General features: G+C 34.8%; 1 protein-coding gene across 1 annotated transcript in view; it reads left to right on the top strand.

The window, feature by feature from the left end:
• The first annotated feature begins 1,607 nt into the window (after positions 1-1,607).
• Positions 1,608-22,233, top strand: part of pemt (phosphatidylethanolamine N-methyltransferase) — a 98,378-nt gene continuing 77,752 nt past the window's right edge. Inside the window, exons 1-2 of the mRNA XM_067369679.1 lie at positions 1,608-1,813; positions 8,966-9,073. Coding sequence (XP_067225780.1) covers positions 1,736-1,813; positions 8,966-9,073 — 186 coding nt within the window. The 5' untranslated portion in view covers positions 1,608-1,735. The remainder of the gene's footprint in view (positions 1,814-8,965; positions 9,074-22,233) is intronic.

Below are 22,233 nucleotides of genomic sequence, written 5' to 3'. Positions count from 1 at the left end.
TTATATACATAAGGCTGAATCATGAAAACACTGTAAATTGTGTAAATATACAACCCAATCCAACTGAACTATTAGTTATAAATACTGCATATGTGAAAGTGAATCTTAAGAAATATGTTTTACCCAAAGATTGAAGATATATAGGCTACAGTGAAAGTAAATTTATTCAGTTCAACCATTCATATTCACACAATGAATATGAATTGATAATATGAAGAGATAAATGCAGCTTCTGTGCCCGGTGTGTACACGACCAATCACTATTCGTTATTCAAATAGATACAAGAAAGTAGACCAATTTGAATTCAGTATTTAAAGACCAATACGAACTCAGAATGATGAATATCAATACAGTGCTACCTTGAACTAATGAATCATTCCATGAAACCGGTACGATTTGAGTCCCTCTGACCTTTTTCAGTGTAATTTCTCTATTGGGTCACCGAAATATATATGTTAAAAGCTTTTTGCATTAATTGAAATGTCTCCTTTAATAACGTTTAAAAACATGACATACATTTTATTTCAGTTGACACAACCTATTTTGTCATGTCGCTCAAGGCCTTCTATGAAAGTGTACTTGGGATATGAATAATAAAATGAGACAAAAAGTCCATACATTTTGACATTATCATAAATACCCATCTGTGCTTTTCTGCTGGTAATGTAAATTCATGATTATTCATTAAAATCACATTATTTAGATCCGTACCTCAGTAACCCCTCAACCCCGTTACATAAACCATAATGAACTGATACTTATGTGACACCATTAATAGGAAGTGACATCATAGAAGTCTTCTGAAAAACACTGTGAGCAAGTTACCACCTTCTTTAATAATTATAACTAAATTATGTTGTGAAATTGTGTTTGTCGAGCTTAAAGACTCAACCCCGTTACATCAATTAAAGATAAAAAACTATTACTTGTGAAAATTATCTTTATTTCAACATTATTCATGATTTCTTAATATCATGCATGCCATGTGCTCTCCATTTATTCACTAGATTTAGAGCAGTGGACAATTTGGGCAAAAAAAATCACAACCCCGTCACACCACCATTATTATTATTATAATTTTTTTTTTTTTTTTTTAAGTGAAAAAGTAACTTAAATTTGGTTGAATTCTGTCTGAAATGTTCAGAGCAATCCTGATTTTAGTTCAAATTCTGAAGTTAAGCCTTTGATCAAAAATAATGAGGTTGCTGTCACAAAAAGTGCCCATTTCAGGCTTTAGTAGAGTGAGATTTTATGAAACTTTTATATTTGCAAATGTTGATTTGATCACAAATACATTTTATAATAATATTCGTAGAGCTACCATAGTGTCCATAACTTAATGACCAATAGGGATTTGATGCCTGAGATGGGAAAATATGTTAAATATGTCATTAATCTTGTGGGGTGTTCAGAATACATTTAGGTAAAAAATCTAAAAAATATGCAAGTCTAAGTCGTACCGGTTTCGTGGAATGACTCTAATAATCTGTCTATCATTAAACAAATGTCATTAAACCCCTACAGAAAAAAAAGAAAGAAAACTAGAAACTCCATTTCCCACAGTTCCAGGCGACTTAAGTAGGTCAAAGGTAAACTGTCATGTCTGTCTGCTGTGTTGTATGCTGAAAGTTCCTCAACAATTACGGCAATAAAAGTGTGTGTATCGTTTATTTTGCATGCTGGCGACATGTTCCTGAAAGAGAGCAGACTGTCTCTGTGATACACGGTCATTTCATGAGCGGAGAGTCGCTGTTCGACAGAAACCCCGTACTGGACTGCTGCGGAGGCTTGAATAACGTGGATTACAGTCAGGTCAGATCTCACTGCAGCAGCCTTTAGTTCCTCTGTCTGCTCACGCAGCAGCAAGGCAGTGCTCATTAATCAGCATCACTGCGGCGTGGCATTTCTTTCTAATCTAATTGTTTGCTTAATCGAAAGTGAAAAATATTAACAAACGTTCATTGATTATTTGTGCACGTGAGTGCTGATGTTGCACGTGCTTTGAACAGGTGTACAGACTGTCATCACAATCTGATGATTTTCAGAGCCCCAATAGTATCCAGCTAGCATCTGCAGAACCGCAGCAGCGTCAGAACAGAAGAAGGGGCGGAGCTTATACAGTTCACAGAGTTGACATACCTAAACATGTGATGTTCTTTTAATTAAATATGAGCTGTTTTCACATGGAATTTGATTGTATTATTATCTACAATATTTAACAACAATACAGTCAATTTTATGTACATACATGCATAAGATATCATGATGCACAATGAGCAATATTTTAAAGCATAGTCTATTAATCATGTTTAAAGTACACATGAAATCAACCTTATTTACTTTGTTAGTGCATTATTACTAGTCTTGTGGTAAACAATTAATCCGTGCAAGTTAAAACACAGAAAAAAAATAGTTTGTCGCGGTAAGGGGCTTCCTTAAAAATATTCTTGTTTGCCGTAACCCGACCGACCCTGTCAATTTAGGACCGACTCAAATTTTAATTTATTTTTTGCTTTAAGTCCGACCGACTTGCCGGTTGTAAATTTGCGTTAAGACCGACCAATTTATTTTTTTTACTCTTCAAACAACTAATACAAAAGCAATAAAATAATATGAATTATATTTTAGTAAGTATTGTAAATATATAAATAGCCTAGGCCTACATACAAACGAAGGCTACGTTCTTTCTTTTAATTAAAAATTGTCATCTATGTTTACACTATTGGTTAACGGATGTCACACTATGGGCCCTATTTTAACGATCTAAACGCAAAGTGTGAAGCGCATGGCGCAGTTGCACTCAGGGCGTGTCCAAATCCACTTTTGCTATTTTAACGACAGAAAAACGGTCCGTGCGCCTGGGCGCATTTTTGAAATGGGTTGTCCCTATTCTCTTAATGAGTAATGGGCGTAACATTCAATAAACCAATCAGAGTGTCATCTCCCATTCCCTTTAAGAGCGAGATGCACTCGCGCCATGGCGGATTGCTATTTACATGCCGGAATTTGTTGGCGGAAAAGCTGAACGCTTTTCAAGCGAAGAAACTGATCTGCTCATGCGCGAAGTTAAAGCGCGCGAGCAGATCATCTACCGTACAAGCAGGATATAACATTATATATAATTATATATTATATAACATATAACATTATAAAATACACTGACTTATTAAACACTGAAATTCAACTGAGGAGTTCAATGAGTGATGTTTTGCTGAAATTACCTGTTAAGTGGCCAGTCATTCTTTCAGTCGTCTGCGTTGGATGCAGGCTTTCAAATAGCTCCGCGCGATCAGTCAGTTAATATGTGTGTGTATTGGCACGATTGTTCAATTAATTAGCCAGTTTCGTTCATCATTATAAGTAGTAATAGGCTGAATTGAAAATAGGTATCCTAATTCTAATACACGCAATGACTATTCATCATTACATTTTTATATTTATGTAGCCTACACAATAATATTCTTTTACACTGTAATCCTTTTGTTTTTCATATTTGGCATATTTGTGTGATGCGTATCCCTGTGTGTAATAAGCAAAGTCAACGCGCACTGTGGACGCTCCCAGAGGTGCAGTTTCTACCAACGCGCTCTAACAAAAAAATATTGCGCCACTGACTTTAGACTTTAGACAAGGTTTGAGTTGGTCTATGGCGCAGTCTATTTTCAGCTCCTTAAAATAGCAATGCACCTGAACACACCTCTTTTTTAGACCAGCACGCACATGGGCGCACTAACTGGCGCAAATGCGTTTACTAATTTAAGGACGTGGCGCTGAACGGGAAAACGCGAACGGCGCCGGACGCAAACTAGCAAACACACTTGCGCTGCGCCTTGCGTCGCATTGCGCCGGGTGTATTATAGGGCCCTATGGCCGGTGCGTTCACTTCGTCTCAACCCGTTGAGAGACGACACGTGCTGATAGATAAAATAATTACATGATTGTGATAGCCTACGTATATTTCTCTGATTTCTTCAAGCTGTCGTATTTACCATGTTTACTATGGTAATAGCGCGCATAGTCTTGGTGATCAGAATCCACATCGGATCACAAACATAAGTTATTTAAAACACTTGCTGCTGTCTGAAAGTGAGTTTTGAGCTAAAATGATTTTAAAAGTCTTTAATGCTGGTGTTAGCTGATAACCTACATGTAAGTTAATCATCGGCGCCTCCGTCTCCACCAAGCGGCAACCTCCCCCAGTTTCTTGTGAAGCCAATACGGAAGTAACTTAAACTGCGATTCATCGACTTGCCGCTAGGGACAGGCTGCAAAAGGGAGCAGAATCTCATTGACCATCATGTTAAAACAGCCAAGTTTAGAGCAGAAAAAAACATGTTTACACTCTGGTTCACATTATGTTTTGGTCTATACTGCTAATTTTGCCCTTCATGACAACTCTGAGGGGGGTGAATTTTTTTATAACTCATCCGTTTAAATTATATTAAGCCTTAAAGTTCTGCATAACTAAGGGCGTGGTCACTTGAGTGACAGGTATGCCGCTGCTGTCTGTGAGCCGTCATGTTACCTCAGCAGCTCATTTCAGCCACTGAATTTGGCATCTCAGTCGTATTTGTGCTTTTTTCTGGATTATTTTATACAATATATGGCTTGCTGCATACTTGAGACAGATGTCAGTCTGTGTACATGTGCTCGCATGCGGAACACACGTTGTTGGATCGTCGTGGCATTGGCTAAAAGTTTTGTTCCTGAGATTTACAATAATGACATTACCAGGAGGATATACAACTCCGACAGCACTGCTTGGATACCAGACTAAAACTGCTGCACTATTTTGAAAAATTATACTTTGGACACGTGTTCATTAGTCTGAGAGAACATTTGAAAGTTATACAGATATCTGGTACGTTACCTATATATGTACGTATAGAGTTTTACATTATAAACGATGTTTTATGTTTTGAAATGGACATTACCAAGTGCAGCGGATTGGATTCATCTCGCGATCTCTATTTCATTATAAAGGTATGAAATCCCATTTGATTTTTGTTATTTGCACACCCCACACAAATTAATTAGCCTACTGGTGTTAGAGCATCTATAACGTTATATCTTAAAATCACCGTAGATTGACAGTAAACCTTTAGTACTTTCTAATGATATTGTTATCTTTATTAATATTTTAGATAGTATCTAAGATAGATATGCTAGGCGGGCGTGGTTTCAGCAACAAGTCGCATGGGCTCCAACTATGTCCCGCCTCTTTGCCCATTTTCAGTTATCCGTGAGTGACGTGTGGTCACGTGCAACTAAGATGGCCGCGGCCTCATTTTTGCATCAAAACTGCTGTTCAGAACTCTATGGGTGACGTCACGGACACTGCGTCCATATTTTTTACAGTCTATGGTCTCCACACACAGATAAACTCCGCCTTTGCTCGTAACCACTCCCTCCTCAAGCCCGAGCTGGTCGCTTTGGACCAATGTATTCGGCGGGCCGAAAAACCCCGGGCCGTTGGCCCCGAGGAAGCCCCGATGAGGCACGATCAAGCCCCGGAAGTGACAGTGGAAACGCGACTGGCCCTGGCATGCACTAGCACGCCCGCTTTAGGCCCGACAGTGGAAACACGGCTGCCCCCGAAGGCACAGGTTGAAAGACCCCGTCAGTGACGTCACGATATGCTAATTTGTTTAAATTCATACCTATGTAATCCCCATCACCAAAATTGTACTTTTTTTTTTTTTTACATTGAAACTTGAAAAAAAATATATAGACCGACCTACCGACCCTTTTTTTTTTTTACTGTTACTGCAAACCAAAATATTTTTAAGGATGGCCTAATCTTTAATCAAAATCTGAAAAGTTACTTCTGGTAAGTTACTGGTGTTGCTTCTCGGATGACGTCAGTTTGACGGCTTGGGTTGAAAATGCTTAAACCACTCCCCTGCGACCAGTCTGAGCGAGAGATGGAGTAAAACTCTGCCCTCTATTCAATATACCGTTTCACTTGGAAATACGTCACAACACTGGAGAAAAGTCGTTTGCAACTTCCGGTTCACGCGGACTTTAATGTTACAAACACAATATTTTATTGTTAGTTTAAAAGCTACAACCAGACAACTTTGTTTTATTTTAAATATATAGAATATATTAATAAATGTGTAACATTGTAAAGTGTTTCCCATTTGACTGTATATGTTCACGTTGTTACAAATAATACAGAGAATGTGACGTATAGGCCTATTTAATGTCAAATATTCTGTATAATCATATGAAATTCAAAATAAACATTTAACAAAAAGCCATAAACAAGTGAAATCTGTATGAAAACCAACAGGACATTTAAAAAATATAGCTAAAAAACATATAAATGGCTCATTTAAAAATAAACGCCTATGAGCAATAGTGGTACAATAGTCTTCAGGATCATTTTTATTCCTGGACATAATAATAATAATTATTATTGATTATTATAATTAATATTTATTATGTCCAAGCAAGTCTTTTATGCTCTTGCCATTTAGTTATTATAATCAGTTCATTCATTTTCACAAGACTCAAGAGGGTTATGATTTGCAAAGTGTCGGCAATGACATTTCTTTCAATGTTTTTAAAAGTACTAAGATCCAGTAAGATCTCACTCCAAAAATCAATATCTTGACTTTTCACTGTCTGTATCTAATATCACCAGAATTACATTTGTTTAGATATGCACATATAAATAAATATTTGAATGAAATTAAAGTTAAGGGTGTCCAGTCCTGCAGACTTTAGTTCTAAAATCTGAACCAGGTCTTCAGGATTGGAAACTTCCAGACGGGCGTGTTGGAGCTTATATATATATATATGTCGTTCCATACTCATAAGAACTTTATTCATCTTCAGAACACAAATTAAGATATTTTTGATGGAATCTGAGAGGTATATGACTCGTCTATAGACAGCAATATAATCAACACTTTCAAGCTCCGGAAAGGCACTAAAGACATCTTTAAAATAGTCCATGTGACTGCAGTAATTCAACATTAATGTTATGAAGAGACAAGAATACTTTTTGCTCACAAGTCATTATTTTCCTTTAGTTTTTGTGCACAAAATGTATTCTCTATGCTTTATAAAATTAATGACAGAATTCTCATTTTTGAGTGAACTGACCCTTTAATCTGATTCTGTCTATGGCTGTCAGGTGACAGGTCAATGAGTTACATTGCATAATCAGACCATGACCAAGTTCTGATTAATTTGACATTTCTTGTGCTTGTAAATGCAGTCAAAAGGCTTTTATGATGTTGGCCTATCTAATAAGTGTTACTGAGACTATGAAGAGGAGACTGCTCAGGGCAATATCAGCCCCTCCATAAACAAAGAGCAGTCTTCAGACAGCAAGTGTTTAAAAGGCTGTTTTGTTCCTTTCGAATGGCCTTGTGTACTTGGTGGCGTCAATAAATCACAGTTTGTTGCATAATACAAGAATCCCCAGAGAACATAATGCTATGGTTGCGACAAAATGAAGTCTGTGAACACATGTGTCAGATTAAATGGATTTATTTTGACTAGTAGTGAAAACTGCCACTGTAATTAATACAGGGCATGTCTCTTTACACAGTCACTGCTAAAATGATCAAGTAACAGTAAAACATTTAGTAATTCATTCATTTGTTAATTTGAATGAGTTTTAATGAACTTAACCTGATGTTGCAGACAAAGACTGCAAGGCTTCAGGTGTGGCGTTCAGATCTGACAGTTGTAGTTGCTCAGTCAGCATGTTATGATTGTAATGTCAGTAATGGATGTTCAGTTTTAAAAGTGCAATATGAAACTCTGCCCTCTCTTTTGCCAGCTGTGGTTGAAACATAAATGTACTTCACCTTACCCCAAAAATCTTCAATATTACATCTGGTTTAAAATGCAGAGTGCAATTTTTCTGATGTTACATTTTCAATAATGATGTCTTCCACTGTAGTTTGATGTGCAGGCAGCTAATTTTATGTTGAGTTTATGTGACACTTTGGTGCTTTGTTTGAGTGTCTTTGTCTTTCGCTCAGCAAAATATTTAGTTCTGCTCATGCATATCTAATTAATCTGCTAAGTCTCAAACTACTATAAGATAAGTATCTTTTAATGGGAATGGGATGGAAGGGACAGTATAGAGTTGTGCAGGGATTTGTGTGTGTGACAAAATGTCAGTAGGGTTTTTTTTGCTTGGCTTTATTGCAGAAATAAGCTCTGTGACCAACAAATGTTGATTTGACACATTTTGTTTATCACGATAATCTTCACAAATGCACACAAGATTTATGAAATGTGAAGACAAAATGCAATTGGCAACATAGTTTGATGTCACTAGTGGTGTAGCAATCGATCATCCATGTTCATACCTGCAAACTCTGGACCGGAAAATTTGACCCTTTAAAAATTTATTGGAATCAGCAGTTGAAATTGTGTCAGACAATTATATTTGAAGTACATGTTGTTTATGTTCTAAAACAACACTGATGTCTATGATAACACTCCAAACTGTAAAAAACTATAGTGTAAACAACTTTATAGTTCACATAATACAAAAAGGTTTTCAAAAAAACAAAAAGGATTTATAAATTGATAAATCTCATATTTCATCCTAATAACTGATTATGTATGTATGTTATATATAACAGGTCTGAACCAAAACGGCCGACAGGCTGAATAAAAATGCAAATCTCTGACTTTAGAAATACAGCGGTTACCCCTTACACAAAGCAGCACTGCAATTTTGAATTACTTTATTAGGTATTATACGAAGGTTAGATGGAATAATGTCATTGAATCTTTTCTCAAGACACTCACTTCCCTTCAAAATATATATTTTTATTACCCCCCCTCCACAAAAAAGACAAAAAAAAAAAAAAATCCTCGATTTGCATGAATCGCGCCTATTTCAATGACAAAACAGTGAATTCCGCTGAAAGGCGATGACTTTGCAGGTATGCATGTTCTATATTTTCATGTTTTGTTTTGTCTCCCCAGATGGACATGTCTCTGTTGACAGAGCTGTCGAGGTTAATAGACCTAACAGAGCCCAGGTTCTGCGTGGCTGTTATTGCTATCATCTTCAATCCTTTCTTCTGGAATGTGGTGAGTCACTATTGCTGTCTCTTTAACTTTAAGGGACTAAATCACCATCAGCATATATTTATTACATATTGCATGACTCTCACGTAATGCTGTTATGTGAGCAAGTCTTTCTTGCATAACATTCATAAATGTTGGTCTGACTTCGGTTGTCTCACTGCAGGCTCAATTTTAAAAACGATTACAAACCATTGAGAATGGTGAATGCTATACTGATTGCTCTTGTTTGAAATAGGAAAGCACAGACCTAGGCAGAACTAAGGTCACAAAGCTGTTCTATTATGACAATGTAAATGAGTGTTGTTGTAGCACAGATGCATTTTTAAAATATAAAAGAAGTTACAAAAGGGAGTATTGTGTATTTTCTTTTCATGGTCGTGGCAGTTTTTGTGGCAGCTTTATTTCTTTTGTCCAGGACTTGCATGCTGTGATAAGGACTCTTTTGAGTTAAAAGTCATATAGGATGTGTTTTCCTATAATAAATGTTCCATTAATTTAATTGCTAAACAAATTGCGTTTTCAAAGAGGATGTTATTGAAGGATTTGCATTAATCCCTCAGAAACACGTCTGATGGGGGGCTTGTATGCATGACACAGCCTAATTGTACTTACTTAACACCGACTAGTCATTCAGACAACCCACCGACTAGTTGATTATAAAAATTTATAGTTTTGCACAAGCCTAAATGGAAAAAAACCCATGAAATAATTTGATATGCAAATTTATTTCCTGTGTTAAAGTATTTTTATGTGTTCTAGAGGGGAAAAACTACATTTTAAGTGTGTGTATTTGCTATAATAATAATAATAATAATCCTTACATTTATATAGCGCTTTTCTGGGCACTCAAAGCGCTTTACATATTGAAGGGGGAATCTCCTCAACCACCACCAATGTGCAGCATCCACCTGGATGATGCGACGGCAGCCATATTGCGCCAGTACGCCCACCACACACCAGCTTATTGGTAGAGAGGAGACAGAGTGAGGAAGTGTATAGGGATGATTAGGAGGCCATGATGGACAGAGGCCAATGGGCAAGTTTGGCCAGGATGTCGGGGTTACACCCCTACTCTTTTCGAAGGACATCCTGGGATTTTTAATGACCACAGAGAGTCAGGACCTCGGTTTAACATCTCATCCGAAGGATGGTGCTTTTTGTCAGTATAGTGTCCCCATCACTATACTGGGGTGTTATTCAATTCAATTCAATACTGGGTACTAACCAGGCTCAGCCCTGCTTAGCTTCAGTGGGCAACCAGTCTTGGGCTACAGGGCTACAGGGTTACACTATAAAAGTTACACTATACAACAAGTCTAATTTCAGCATTTACTAATACATTATTAAAATCAGAAGTTGTCCATGTTAATATTATTGGTAACACATTATAGTAAGGTTTTATTTGTTAACTACACTAGTAAACATGACCAAACACTGAACAAGTATTCGTTTTAGTATTCGTGTTTTTCAGAGTAACTACACCTTTAATTGTGACTTTGTGAGGTTTTTAAAAGGCTTCTATACATTGCTTTGGTAAAGTGTTAATCTTCTCTGTCTTCAAAATATCTCATAACTACGCCATCTACAAAATGATCTTACACATTTATAATTCATACTTCAGTCACCTAATGTTTGCTATATTTGGATAAATTCACACCACGTCACATTAACACATCATATCTCAGAGATTTCCCTTCCTCTACTTTGCTGCATTTGTGAAATGACTTTATTATCTGTGAATATGAGTCATATGTCATGCTGAGCTGGGCTGTCATTGTGGATAATACAGATCTGTATTCTATTGTCTGCCAGGTGCATTGTGGGAATCGACTAATCTTTAAGCTGCTTATTATCAGAATCACTCTCTCTGGGTGGCTTCTTTGTCCCTTTCCCAGGTGGATCAGCTTTATGGACAAGACAGCTTCCTGTTGTTTTGCTGTCAGCGTGCATGGAGGTTGTGCTGCTATGGTAGTTATTGATTTTCAAAGTCTGATCCAGGATCTGGTTGAGATAGATGTAGGACAAGTGGTCCGTTTTGGGGTGGTTAGCATGACCCAGTTATCCCATCATGGTAGATGCTGGTAACTACACCATCTGGAACGAAAAGTGGGTAACGGTGGGATGCTTTAAAAGGAGCATTCTGGGTTCAATCTCAATCGACAGCATACGTGTGGCAAAATGTTGATTACCACAAACTCTTTTCCACTTCTTTTCTTTAAAAAAAAAAACAAGTTTGGTTACAGTTTTATTGTGTGTTTTTGTAATTTTTATATATTCAATTTTAATTTTAATTTAATATTAGCAATTTCATTATATTTTGTTATATTGTATATATATATATATATATATATATTATATTTTAGTATATCAAGATAAATGAAGATAAGAAATGTTGACATAAATTGCTGACATAAAAGTTGGATTTTATTTATATATTCATTTTTTTTTTACTATAATAACCCTGGTGTTAACATTATTATAGTGTGAAAAAAAATCACTTATTAACCTTTTCTGTTTAAAGTCATTGTCATTACAATGACGGGTTGGGTCATATGAACCATGGGTAAAATCTGATATTTTTATGCTGAATGGCGATGCACAATATGTATCCTAAAAGTAGCCTAAAAGTTTGATTTTATTTTTATAGAGGACCTATTATGCCCCCTTTCACAAGATGTAATATAAGTCTCTGGTGTCTCCAGAATGTGAAGTTTCAGCTCAAAATCCCCCACAGATCATTTATTATAGTTTGTCAAATTTGCCCCTATTTGGGTGTGAGTGAAAACACACTGTTTTTGTGTGTGTCCCTTTAAATGCAAATGAGCTCCACTTTCCAGAAGAGGGCGGAGCTTTAACAGCTCAACAACAACAAAGCTGGAGAATCTCACGCAGCCAAAATGAGGATTGTCAGTAACGGTGTTCAGCCTTACATCGTTCGGAGTCGACACTGATGGAGAGACTCAGGAAGAAGTTACAACTTTTAGACGTTTCTGAATGGTTAGTGGATAAATTGATGTAGTTGCTGTGGAGTTGATTCAACTCATCCACTAGCATGTGCCGTCATGTTCATCTTTTGTGCAAATCCAGCATTGAATTGACCCTCGTTTGAATTGACAACTCTTCCTCTTCTCTAAAGCAGCCCAACATGACCTCGCCCCCTTTGTTGTGTGTTCTCGGGGGCGGGGTTTATGTAAATTTTAGGGTTAGTGATGTCACCAACCTGGGAAGAAGTTCATTGCAGTCCCTACCAGCCGTTTGTTGTAATCCTTAAAAAGCGATTTCTAAGTCTAAAATCATTACATAAAGTTAACTGGTAAGTCAACACATTCACTCATAGAATAGAAATGAATAGAAATAATAATACATTAATAACCCATCAGTAGCCTCTCTTTACAGTTACTGCTCTTATTAAAACGCAGTGTGTTACATGTAGAAATTTAGACCTACTTTTAATATATATTGTTTATCAAAATGTATATTTAATGATGATTTAAGCAGCTGCACAGCTTAAATAACACACATTTTAATAACAAAAATAATGAGATTTAGTAAAATAATAAACTTAAATCCTCCAAGAATTGGCCACATTCATTTTCATTGTAAATGCCTCACTGTAACTAAAACAAGTCAAATTTTAGTCAAATTTATTTTGTGCACGGTCACAAATGCTGTAAATCCAGTGGTGATTTAAGAGCTGATCTTGGATCTGTTGTGTAGATTTAGACCAGCAGGTCTTTTATGCATGCAGGTTTGCAAATGGTGTTCTTTGTTTGGCGGTAACCAGACGTATCCGCACACACCAAACACTCACTCAGACACACTTAACCACGGCGTGGCAGGTAAGCTTTCAATGGACCTCTCCCAAAGCACCTCCAACATTCATCTGCAATTGTTTGTTGTTTTTCTTCTTTTAGCACTTTCCCTGCTTTCATGCTGCATTATAAGCGCACACCATTTAGAGTGTGTAGTCCTTCTAAAGAAGTTTTGGCCTTTTTTTTTTTAGTTACAGCCTTCGGCACTCTCAAGCAAACATTAGGGTTCCTTTTAAAGAAATTACTGCACAAATGCAGTGTTATTTCAGAGGTAATGGGTGCGAGAGGCTTGCAGCAGAGTATATGGCAGGTCATGTAGGAGCTACCAGGTGAGATAACAATAAAAAAACTAAAAAAACAAGATTTTTTTTTTTTTTAAAACCAATGCCTGTGAGTGTTTAGAATAATTGGCCAAGTGTTGTACCTTACACAAACTATATTCATTTTTATGCCTCGCAAACTTTTCTGGTTCTTTTTATTTTTTGGTTCTGCTTATCAACATTGTCAGGTGAAATGATCTAGCTGGCTGACATAAATTAGGTTAATAGTTTCTCTTTTGAGTTGAAAATTACAGACAAATCTGAGGTTTCTGTTTGATTTTAATAACTATAATTTCAAACTATTGTTCCAAAATTCCTTACATTTAATTAAAAAAAAAAAAATTATGTTTGAAAAATGTAAAAATATATTTTAAATATTTAAAAATAAATATTAAATTATACACTATCAGTGAAAAATTTGGAATTATTATTATTATTATTTTTTTTTTAAACAAGTCCATTCTGCTCACCAAGGCTGTATTTGTTTGATTAAAATACGGTAAAAACAGTAATATTGTGAAATATTATTACAATTTCGAATAGCTGTTTTCTATGTGAATATATTATAAAAAAGTAATTTATTCCTGTGATCAAAGCTGAATTTTCAGCATCATTACTCCAGTCTTCAGTGTCACATGATCCTTCAGAAATCATATTATAATCATATTATTTGGAACAATAGTTTGAAATTTTTTGATGATTTGATGCTCAAGAAACATTTATGATTATTATCAATGTTGAAAGCAGTTGTGATGCTTCATATTTTGTGGAAACCATGATACATTTTATTTTTCATGATTCTTTGATGAATATAAAGTTCAAAAGAACAGCATTTATTTGAAATGGAATCTTTTGTAACTTTATAAATGTCTTTACTGTCACTTTTGATCAATTCAATGCATCCTTGTTCAATAAATGTACTTATTTCTTTTTTTTTGTATATATCTTACTGATCACAAATTTTGAATGGTTGTTTATTATGGATTTTATTAAAATATGAAGCAGCAAAAACTGAAAATAAATCAGAAATGTCTCTTTTGACTGGTAGTGTAAATTCTATAATATTATATACAAATTAGATAATGTAAAATTAAAACCTGTAATTATATAGTGATTATATATTTTAACTTTTATTTTATTTCATACAATTCAAATTCCTAAAAATATTAAATGCACAATTTTTGTTTTGGCACCTTTGAAGCAGGATTTGCACACCGCGAGGAGTCGTTCTGTAGCACAGGTGCAACGGTGCAGGACGAGATGTGTGCCAAACTTTCTGAGCAGTAGTGATGCTGCACGTCATCACACACCAGCACTGAAAAATGTGTCCTGCAGGATAATGCAGTTGAACTGAAGGTGCTTATGTGGAAAAACATGGACATGAAGGTTCATTTTCCTGCAGTGTGGGGAACACGCTGTTTCCCTGTGTTCTCCTGCCGGAGTAGAAAGAGTATGTTAAGGGAGATCAAAATGTCCTCTCCTTCGGCGTGACCTTTTCGTTTCACACAGATCCTGCCTAGCTTAGCAGCAGCTCACAGGAGCCGCGCTGTTCCTCGTGTTGGCATATGCACTTAAAGCAGAGACAGGGCAAGTTGTGATTATTGCATAATCGCCCGATTGCAATTATTTAATTTAATTACGATTATTTGGGATTATTGTGCATTTTTAAACATTTTGTGGCTTTTAGTCCATGTGCATTTGATTTGAGCCGTTTGTACTGCGGTAAACAAAATAAACTATTAAACATGGGAAATGAAGGTGTGTGGGTTAAACTGACCACCTTTGTGGTTATTGGGATTGGGAAGTGAACTAAAAATAATAAAATAAAAAAAATAAACTGTGATATTTTAAAATATTCATGTAATTCTGTCACCTGTTTGTTTTAAAAAGTATTTTATTCTAACATTTCTGTATAAATAAAATGTAATATTTGATTAAAAATATTAAATAATTGTAAAATAAATAATACAGTCTGGGTTCAAGAATTCAAAAGGTTTTAATTATATTTTGTTTTGCTACATATAAAGTTATTTTAAAGATTTTTACGGTTTAACCGTCCAAAGGCCAATACAGCCATTTCATTAGTGATTAAAATATCTTCATGTAAATATTTTTTTTCATTCTGGCATGATTTTATAACATCATATATCAACATAGTGCAAAATGATATTAAAATTATGTGTAGAAGTCGTTGCTTTGTTATAAGAAAGAATGTCCGAAAAAAATGAATTTCATTGATGTCATTCAGAGTAACCAATATAAAGGGACCATTTTGGATCAAGTCATGCAGTCATTATCATGTGACAGGATGTGACATCATTTAGACACCTGCAAAGGACCACATGGTCATAAAGCAAAGTAACTAACTCTCTTTTAACTATTTGAAACATTCATGTTTTCACTTGATCATACGCATGTCCTGAAACATCAGGTCATTCGGTACAACCGCTATAAAACATGAAAAATGTTGTAATATTTTAAAAACTTGGACTAAATATAAAATGTTTTATTGTCTTTTTAGATATCAGCCTGTTAGAATTGTTTGAAAATATCATCATTCGGTATAACCAAAAGTGTCATTCGGTAAAACCGAAATTTTGAATGACTTTTTTGCTGACAAATTTTGTCCATCTTGCAAAAAAATGACAAAAGCAGAGTTAATTGATTATAGAAACCACATAATCTCATTTTTAACACTTAATAAAACTTTAAAATAAATTATATTTCCATTAGTTTTTTGTTTTTGTTTTTTACACTTTTAAAAACCTCATTCGTCAATGACCCTGCTATAAAATACAACAGCAGTGTTATTGTGAAGTGGACTAAAATAGTAAGGCAAAAAGAAAAATATTTTAATATTTAAAACTCTTTTTATTGTACCTTTCATTGTATGAATTCATTTGATATTAAATAAATATTAAAAAAATAAATGTTATAAATTAATAGGAAGTGGACAAAAATATGTGTGTGTGTATGTATGTAATTTACGTGATTCCATTTATTGTACATTTTATTGTATGAATAAAACATTTCTTTATATAAAAAAAAAAACTTTGATGAAAATAACCTTCAAAAAAAAAAAAATAATAATAATTAAATAATATATGATTTAAATTATACAACATATAGTGTTAATGGGAAGTGGACTAAAAACAGTAGGCTACAGCCAAAAAGAAAAATATTTAAATATTTAAAAATATTTGTTTACAAATCCTTTCCATTGTACATTTTATTCTATGATTTCATTTCCAATGTGGATTTATGGCTTCTTAAAGTGTATGTGTATTAAGCTTGAAAAATATTGAACTCTTAAGCTTGAAATTTAAACATTTTAAATCATTCACAATTACTGGTGTAAATTAATTATATCGCAGCATCTTCTCAGACGTTTTTACACCACCTAAAAAAAACTCTGACGTCAAACTGGTGTCTACACCTAGAGCTCTAGTGTGAAAGTGTCCTAAAAATATGACTTTTATGCCTCTAATAGTAACATCCTTTCTACACTTCTAGTATTGCATATTGAAAACAGTATGGAATCTTTTCTTAGGATTTTTTCAAACCCCTGCTGTGGCCAGAGATTTCCGGTGTGTGTCTCTTATGTGGGCCACAGCACTGATTATTACAGCCTGCACATCCGTTTATCATCGCTCTGTTCTTTATTTCCTCCAACACACTTACACTACCAGTAGGGACTCGATCTCATTTCATTTGAGCAGTAATTAGGTCTGTAGGACAGGAAGTCTGCCTGCACTGGAAACAGATAGAGATCTGAGATTGCGTTCAGAATTTTTTACAATTTTTAATTTTAGATAGTACATGAATCAGATTTTATTTCTAACCACAGCGTCTATATTTAGCTTCATATTTTTCATTATATTCCCTTCTCTGTGGTAGAAATTATGGCCAGGCAGTGATATGAAAGTTCTAATTGGCACTCTACAGTACTTTATTTGACTGACAGAGGCTTAATTGATTTCTTGGATGTCATCATCTCAGTAGATGTGGAGAGGTTCCTATTTTTGGATGCAAGTGCAGCAACCTTGAAACAACCTTACATGGGCATAAACTGCGTCATGCACTGGATTCTGGAAGAGACACTTGGAAAATCTAGTCCTAGAGTATGTTTGGATCAATTTAAGTAAAAGTCATTTAAAAAAAAGAAAAAAAAGTAACTTGTACTGTATTGTGTAAAATTCCATTCTAAAGATCCTCATTAGGGCTGCACATCAGAAATAAACCAAACCATGATTATGGCTGTGATTTAATGAAGTAAATGTATGCATTGTGTGCTTCAGTGTTCATGTACATGTGAGCAGATCATGAGCCGCTGGTGGTTCAGCCTCTCAGAGCAGCTCAGTTTGCAGTTCACACAAACTCCATCTGCATCTGCACTTTAATGTGAATTTGTGAATGCAACAAAAGAAAAGCTCCCAAAATAAAAGTTTGATGATTTAACGTTTGAAAATTAAAAAATTAAGACTGCCGTGAATATTAGTTTTGGAAGTTTACAGTAAAATTATATTATTATTATTATTATTATTATTATTATTATATTAGTTTTCTTAAATACTTATTTTTACAAAAAATATTACAATAGTAATGCTTCTCTTTTTTTAGTTATAATTTTTTTATTTAATAATAATAATAATCATAACAATAATAATAAAATTAAGAAATTAAAGGTGCTACAGAGGATGTTTTGTTTTATACATTTTTGCAATATTACTTGAAACTGTCTTTACTAACTGATAAAATACTATTTATTAGGTGCACTGAAAGGAATAATATTAATATACATCATCTGTGCATGAGGTAGGGCCTTAAAAACATCAGCCAATCGCGTAAACGATTGGCCCCCTGGCTTGTCAATCACTGCCATGATGTTCCTTGTGAGAGACGCGCGGCTGTGCGCTCCAGTAACTTTCCACACTCCACAGGCGCCGCATGCAATGTTTTTGTCAGGAGACAGGAGTAACAACTGCAGATTATTATATACCTGCGGTGAGTCTGACATAATGAATCCACTAACAAGACACAGCGAATGCCGGTGGTAAACACTCGTGTTCCAATACTCGTGCACGACTTTTGGGAGGCGTTCCCTCGAAACGAGCTGTGAAGGAGGGGGGTTGTTCTTACGCATGCGCTCATTTCAAAAACTCTGTAAAAGTCTTTGGATTCTCAGTCAACGAAAAGATCCTCTTTAGCACCTTTAAGAATGCTACAAGTATTAGTATTGTAAAATCAAGTTATTATATTCTTTTTATCAAATACTTTATTTTACAGTTAAATATTACAATAGTAATAATTCTTTTTTTATTATTACATTTATTATAATATTTAAAATAATATAATATAATTATTATATTTATTTTATATATATTATATTTTTTATATATTAAAATAATAATTATTAATAATAATAACAATAATATCATAATCTTTTATAGCCATTTTTATGTATAATCCCAAAATGTTGTGCAAATTGTGCAGCCCTGGCAGAGAAAACCTGGAATGTTTTTTAATCATTCATTTAAATTTTACATTTTTATCATAAAAAATCCAGTTTGATCCTTTCCTCAAAACCATGCATCTTTATAATGCATGCCATTCTGATATGTTCTGCACCAATGTCTTTTTTTTTTTTTTTAAATAGGACTTACGTCCACCCATGTGCTCATCAAGCCATTTCATGCAGTCTTTAAAGATTTTAATGAGACATTTTGAAAGACTAGCTTACTACAAACAAAACAAAAAAAAAAAGAAAAGAAAAAAAGAACAAATAACAAAACAGGAAAAGTGATGAGATCAGAGCTGACCTCAAATGACTGAATGTCACTGAAGAGCTGCTGATTGCCTCACAGAGGTAAAAGAAATGAGAGCTCGGCTCTATGTGAATAAATGAAACATTTCTGCCTTACAATGATTCCAGGAACAGCTGCTCGATGAGTAACACTGATATCAGTGGTCTTTCAGTTACATTATAACTATATAGTTGCATGACATTGTGGCAGCAATTTCCAGACTTTTATGGGAAATTTGTGATTTTTATATATATATATATATATATATATATATATATATATATATATATATATATATATATATATATATATATATATATATATATATATATATATATATATATATTAGTATAATATAATATTGTATCTCCAAAAATGCTACTTTTCAGGAAATTAAATAATTAAACACAGCATTGTCAAAATTGATATTGTAGCTTTATATATGGTTAGACATTTTAACAAAATCATGCTCAAATGTAGTTTTAAAAGTTTTTTGACTACTGAATTTCGGACATACATGTTTGAGGCTGCATATGAGGCAGTAAGTGCATCACATTATGTTTTCATCAACTTACAGGTTATAAAATGTACTGTAGCTATATGTGGTCGCTCAGTTTTTCTGTCATTTGGTTAAAATCTCATGTTATTAAAGACAAAGTGTTACACACAGGCTATTTAAGTCAGAACTGACTGACACGATGGCAAATGCTGTACTAAGAGACTCTACTCCACTCCTCAAATACATAAAACATTGGCGGTTATATATAGTTGTTGAGTAAGAGTATAGTTTGTTGAGTAAAGAAAACATTGTGCATATTCAATGAACAAGTTGATTATTTACCCTTGCACTACAAACAAGCAGAGATGGTTCAAACTATGTGCTGCACTTCATTCACATAGAGGCGGGTGGAGTAATGAGGTTTAACCGACATTTTTAGGATCAGTTATGAGGTTTAGTCACAGCTCTTTTTAAAGGTGCCCTAGAGATTTTTTTTTAAAGATGTAATATAAGTCTAAGGTGTCCCCTGAATGTGTCTGTGAAGTTTCAGCTCAGAAAACCCCATAGATTTTTTTTTATTAATTTTTTTAACTGCCTATTTTGGGGCATCAATAGAAATGAGCTGATTCAGGGTGTGTGCCCCAAGAGCTCGCGCTTGCCTTAAACAACATGAACAAAGTTCACACAGCTAATATAACCCTCAAAATGGATCTTTACAAAGTGTTTGTCATGCAGCATGTCTAATCGCGTAAGTACAGTGTTTATTTGGATGTTTACATTTGATTCTGAATGAGTTTGAGGCTGTGATCCGTGGCTAACGTCTAATTACACACTGTTGGAGAGATTTATAAAGAATGAAGTTGTGTTTATGCATTATATAGACTGCAAGTGTTTAATAATGAAAATAGCGACGGCTCTTGTCTCTGTGAATACAGTAAGAAACTATAGTAACTTTAACCTCATTTAACAGTACATTAGCAACATTCTAACAAAACATTTAGAAAGACAATTTACAAATATCACTAAAAATATCATGTTATCATGTTAGGGCTGGACAATAATTCAATATCAATATATATCGCGATATAATTTTTTTCGATAACGGTGATATGATTTTTAAACACATTTCCGGTATTTCGATATACATTACAGCATCACTGACTTGAGGCGCAGCCGTTAGAAAGAGCAGAACGCGATTGGCCATTTGCGTGATGACGTAGACCACAGAGACATGCAGCCACCTATGGCAGCCACCAGTGCTCAACAGTTGTACGCTAAACGCGAACGCGGCAAGTTTTACAAAATGAGTACACCTGATGCAAATGCGACGGAACAAGCTTCCACAACTTGATAAAAATATGTGTGCATAACTACACCGTGCTGGTTAATGTTTGGTGCAGGAGAATGTGTGAAATAAAAACTTTAAACACGGATACTTTATTCTGTATGAGCTATGTGTCACGTGGCTAGTGTTATTAAACTCATTGTGGAGCTCCGCGCTGAAACAGCATATGCGCGCTCCACCTGTATCATCATAAAAACAATCGTATTTTTCATGTGTTCGTATTCAAATTCCAGTTCTGACCGCATCGCGAGCAAAATACAAACAACACACACTTGCTGTGCTGAGGTAAACAGCCTACGGCTCACGTATTTGAACGCAGCTAGAGCAGGCAGAGGTGAATGAACAGCACTTTTGTGACATTTGATTTCTCCGCTGTAATGTGATCTCATGCGAACATATTTTCCATTTGTGCTGGTAGATTACAGCAAAACAATCCACTTTCGAGAGAAGTGATGCTTCCTTATGCATAATACTGCAATTATAATCTTATGCATACTACAGCGCAGTGATAGGATTATGTCGAGATTCGCTCTAAACGGTCTACGTCAGCATGTTCGACCATGCCCATACTTGGGCCGAAAGTACACGATTATGTCAGATTTTGTGACGTTGCTCCAACTCAGCTTTTCAAACAGGAAGACAGAAATCGCTATGAAAAATGCAAAAATAACTATTTTTCACTTATGAATAACATTGAGTACCTTTAGTGTTTTTAATGATGTGCAGCCTATACATATCTGTTTACATCTCAAATAAAAGTGTTTTGGGGTTTTATGACCCTTTAAGAATAATAAAATCAGCCTACGTTATAGTTTAATGTTAAAGATATTAATATTACTGAATTGAGTGAGTCTTTTGTTTATTTTTATGTTTTTATGAAGGCTAAATACAAATAAAAGCTGAACATAAATTTATTTGTACTGTTTTTATTTCTAAAATATTATTTAGTTTTATAGTTTTATATTTCATAGATTTGGCAAATTCATTTTTCAGACGTTTGTAGGTACAGACATCCGTTCTGGTTGTTCTTGGCAGTTTTTCTGAGGCTATTATATAGTTCATATCGATATCGGAATTGTATCGTATCGACCGAAATTAAGAATTATATCGTGATATAAATTTTGGCCATATCGTCCAGCCCTAGATCATGTCAGTTATTATTGCTCCATCTGCCATTTTTCGCTGTTGTTCTTGCTTGCTTACCTTGTCTGTGCACAGATCCAGCCGTTAATACTGCCTTTCCTTGTCTAATGCATCGAATGGGCTGGCATTATGTTGAGATCCAAGTGTTTTCCGGAAGTCTTTTAACCCTCTGGAGTCTGAGGCTGATTTGGGGCCTGGAGAACTTTTGACATGCCCTGACATTTGTGCTTTTTTCAGTTG

This window comes from Chanodichthys erythropterus, chromosome 19 (genome assembly GCF_024489055.1).
Source record: "Chanodichthys erythropterus isolate Z2021 chromosome 19, ASM2448905v1, whole genome shotgun sequence".
In the NCBI taxonomy this organism is placed as follows: Eukaryota; Metazoa; Chordata; class Actinopteri; order Cypriniformes; family Xenocyprididae; genus Chanodichthys; species Chanodichthys erythropterus.
The sequence above is the reverse complement of the archived record's forward strand: the minus strand, read 5'-3'. Positions and strand labels throughout refer to the sequence as shown.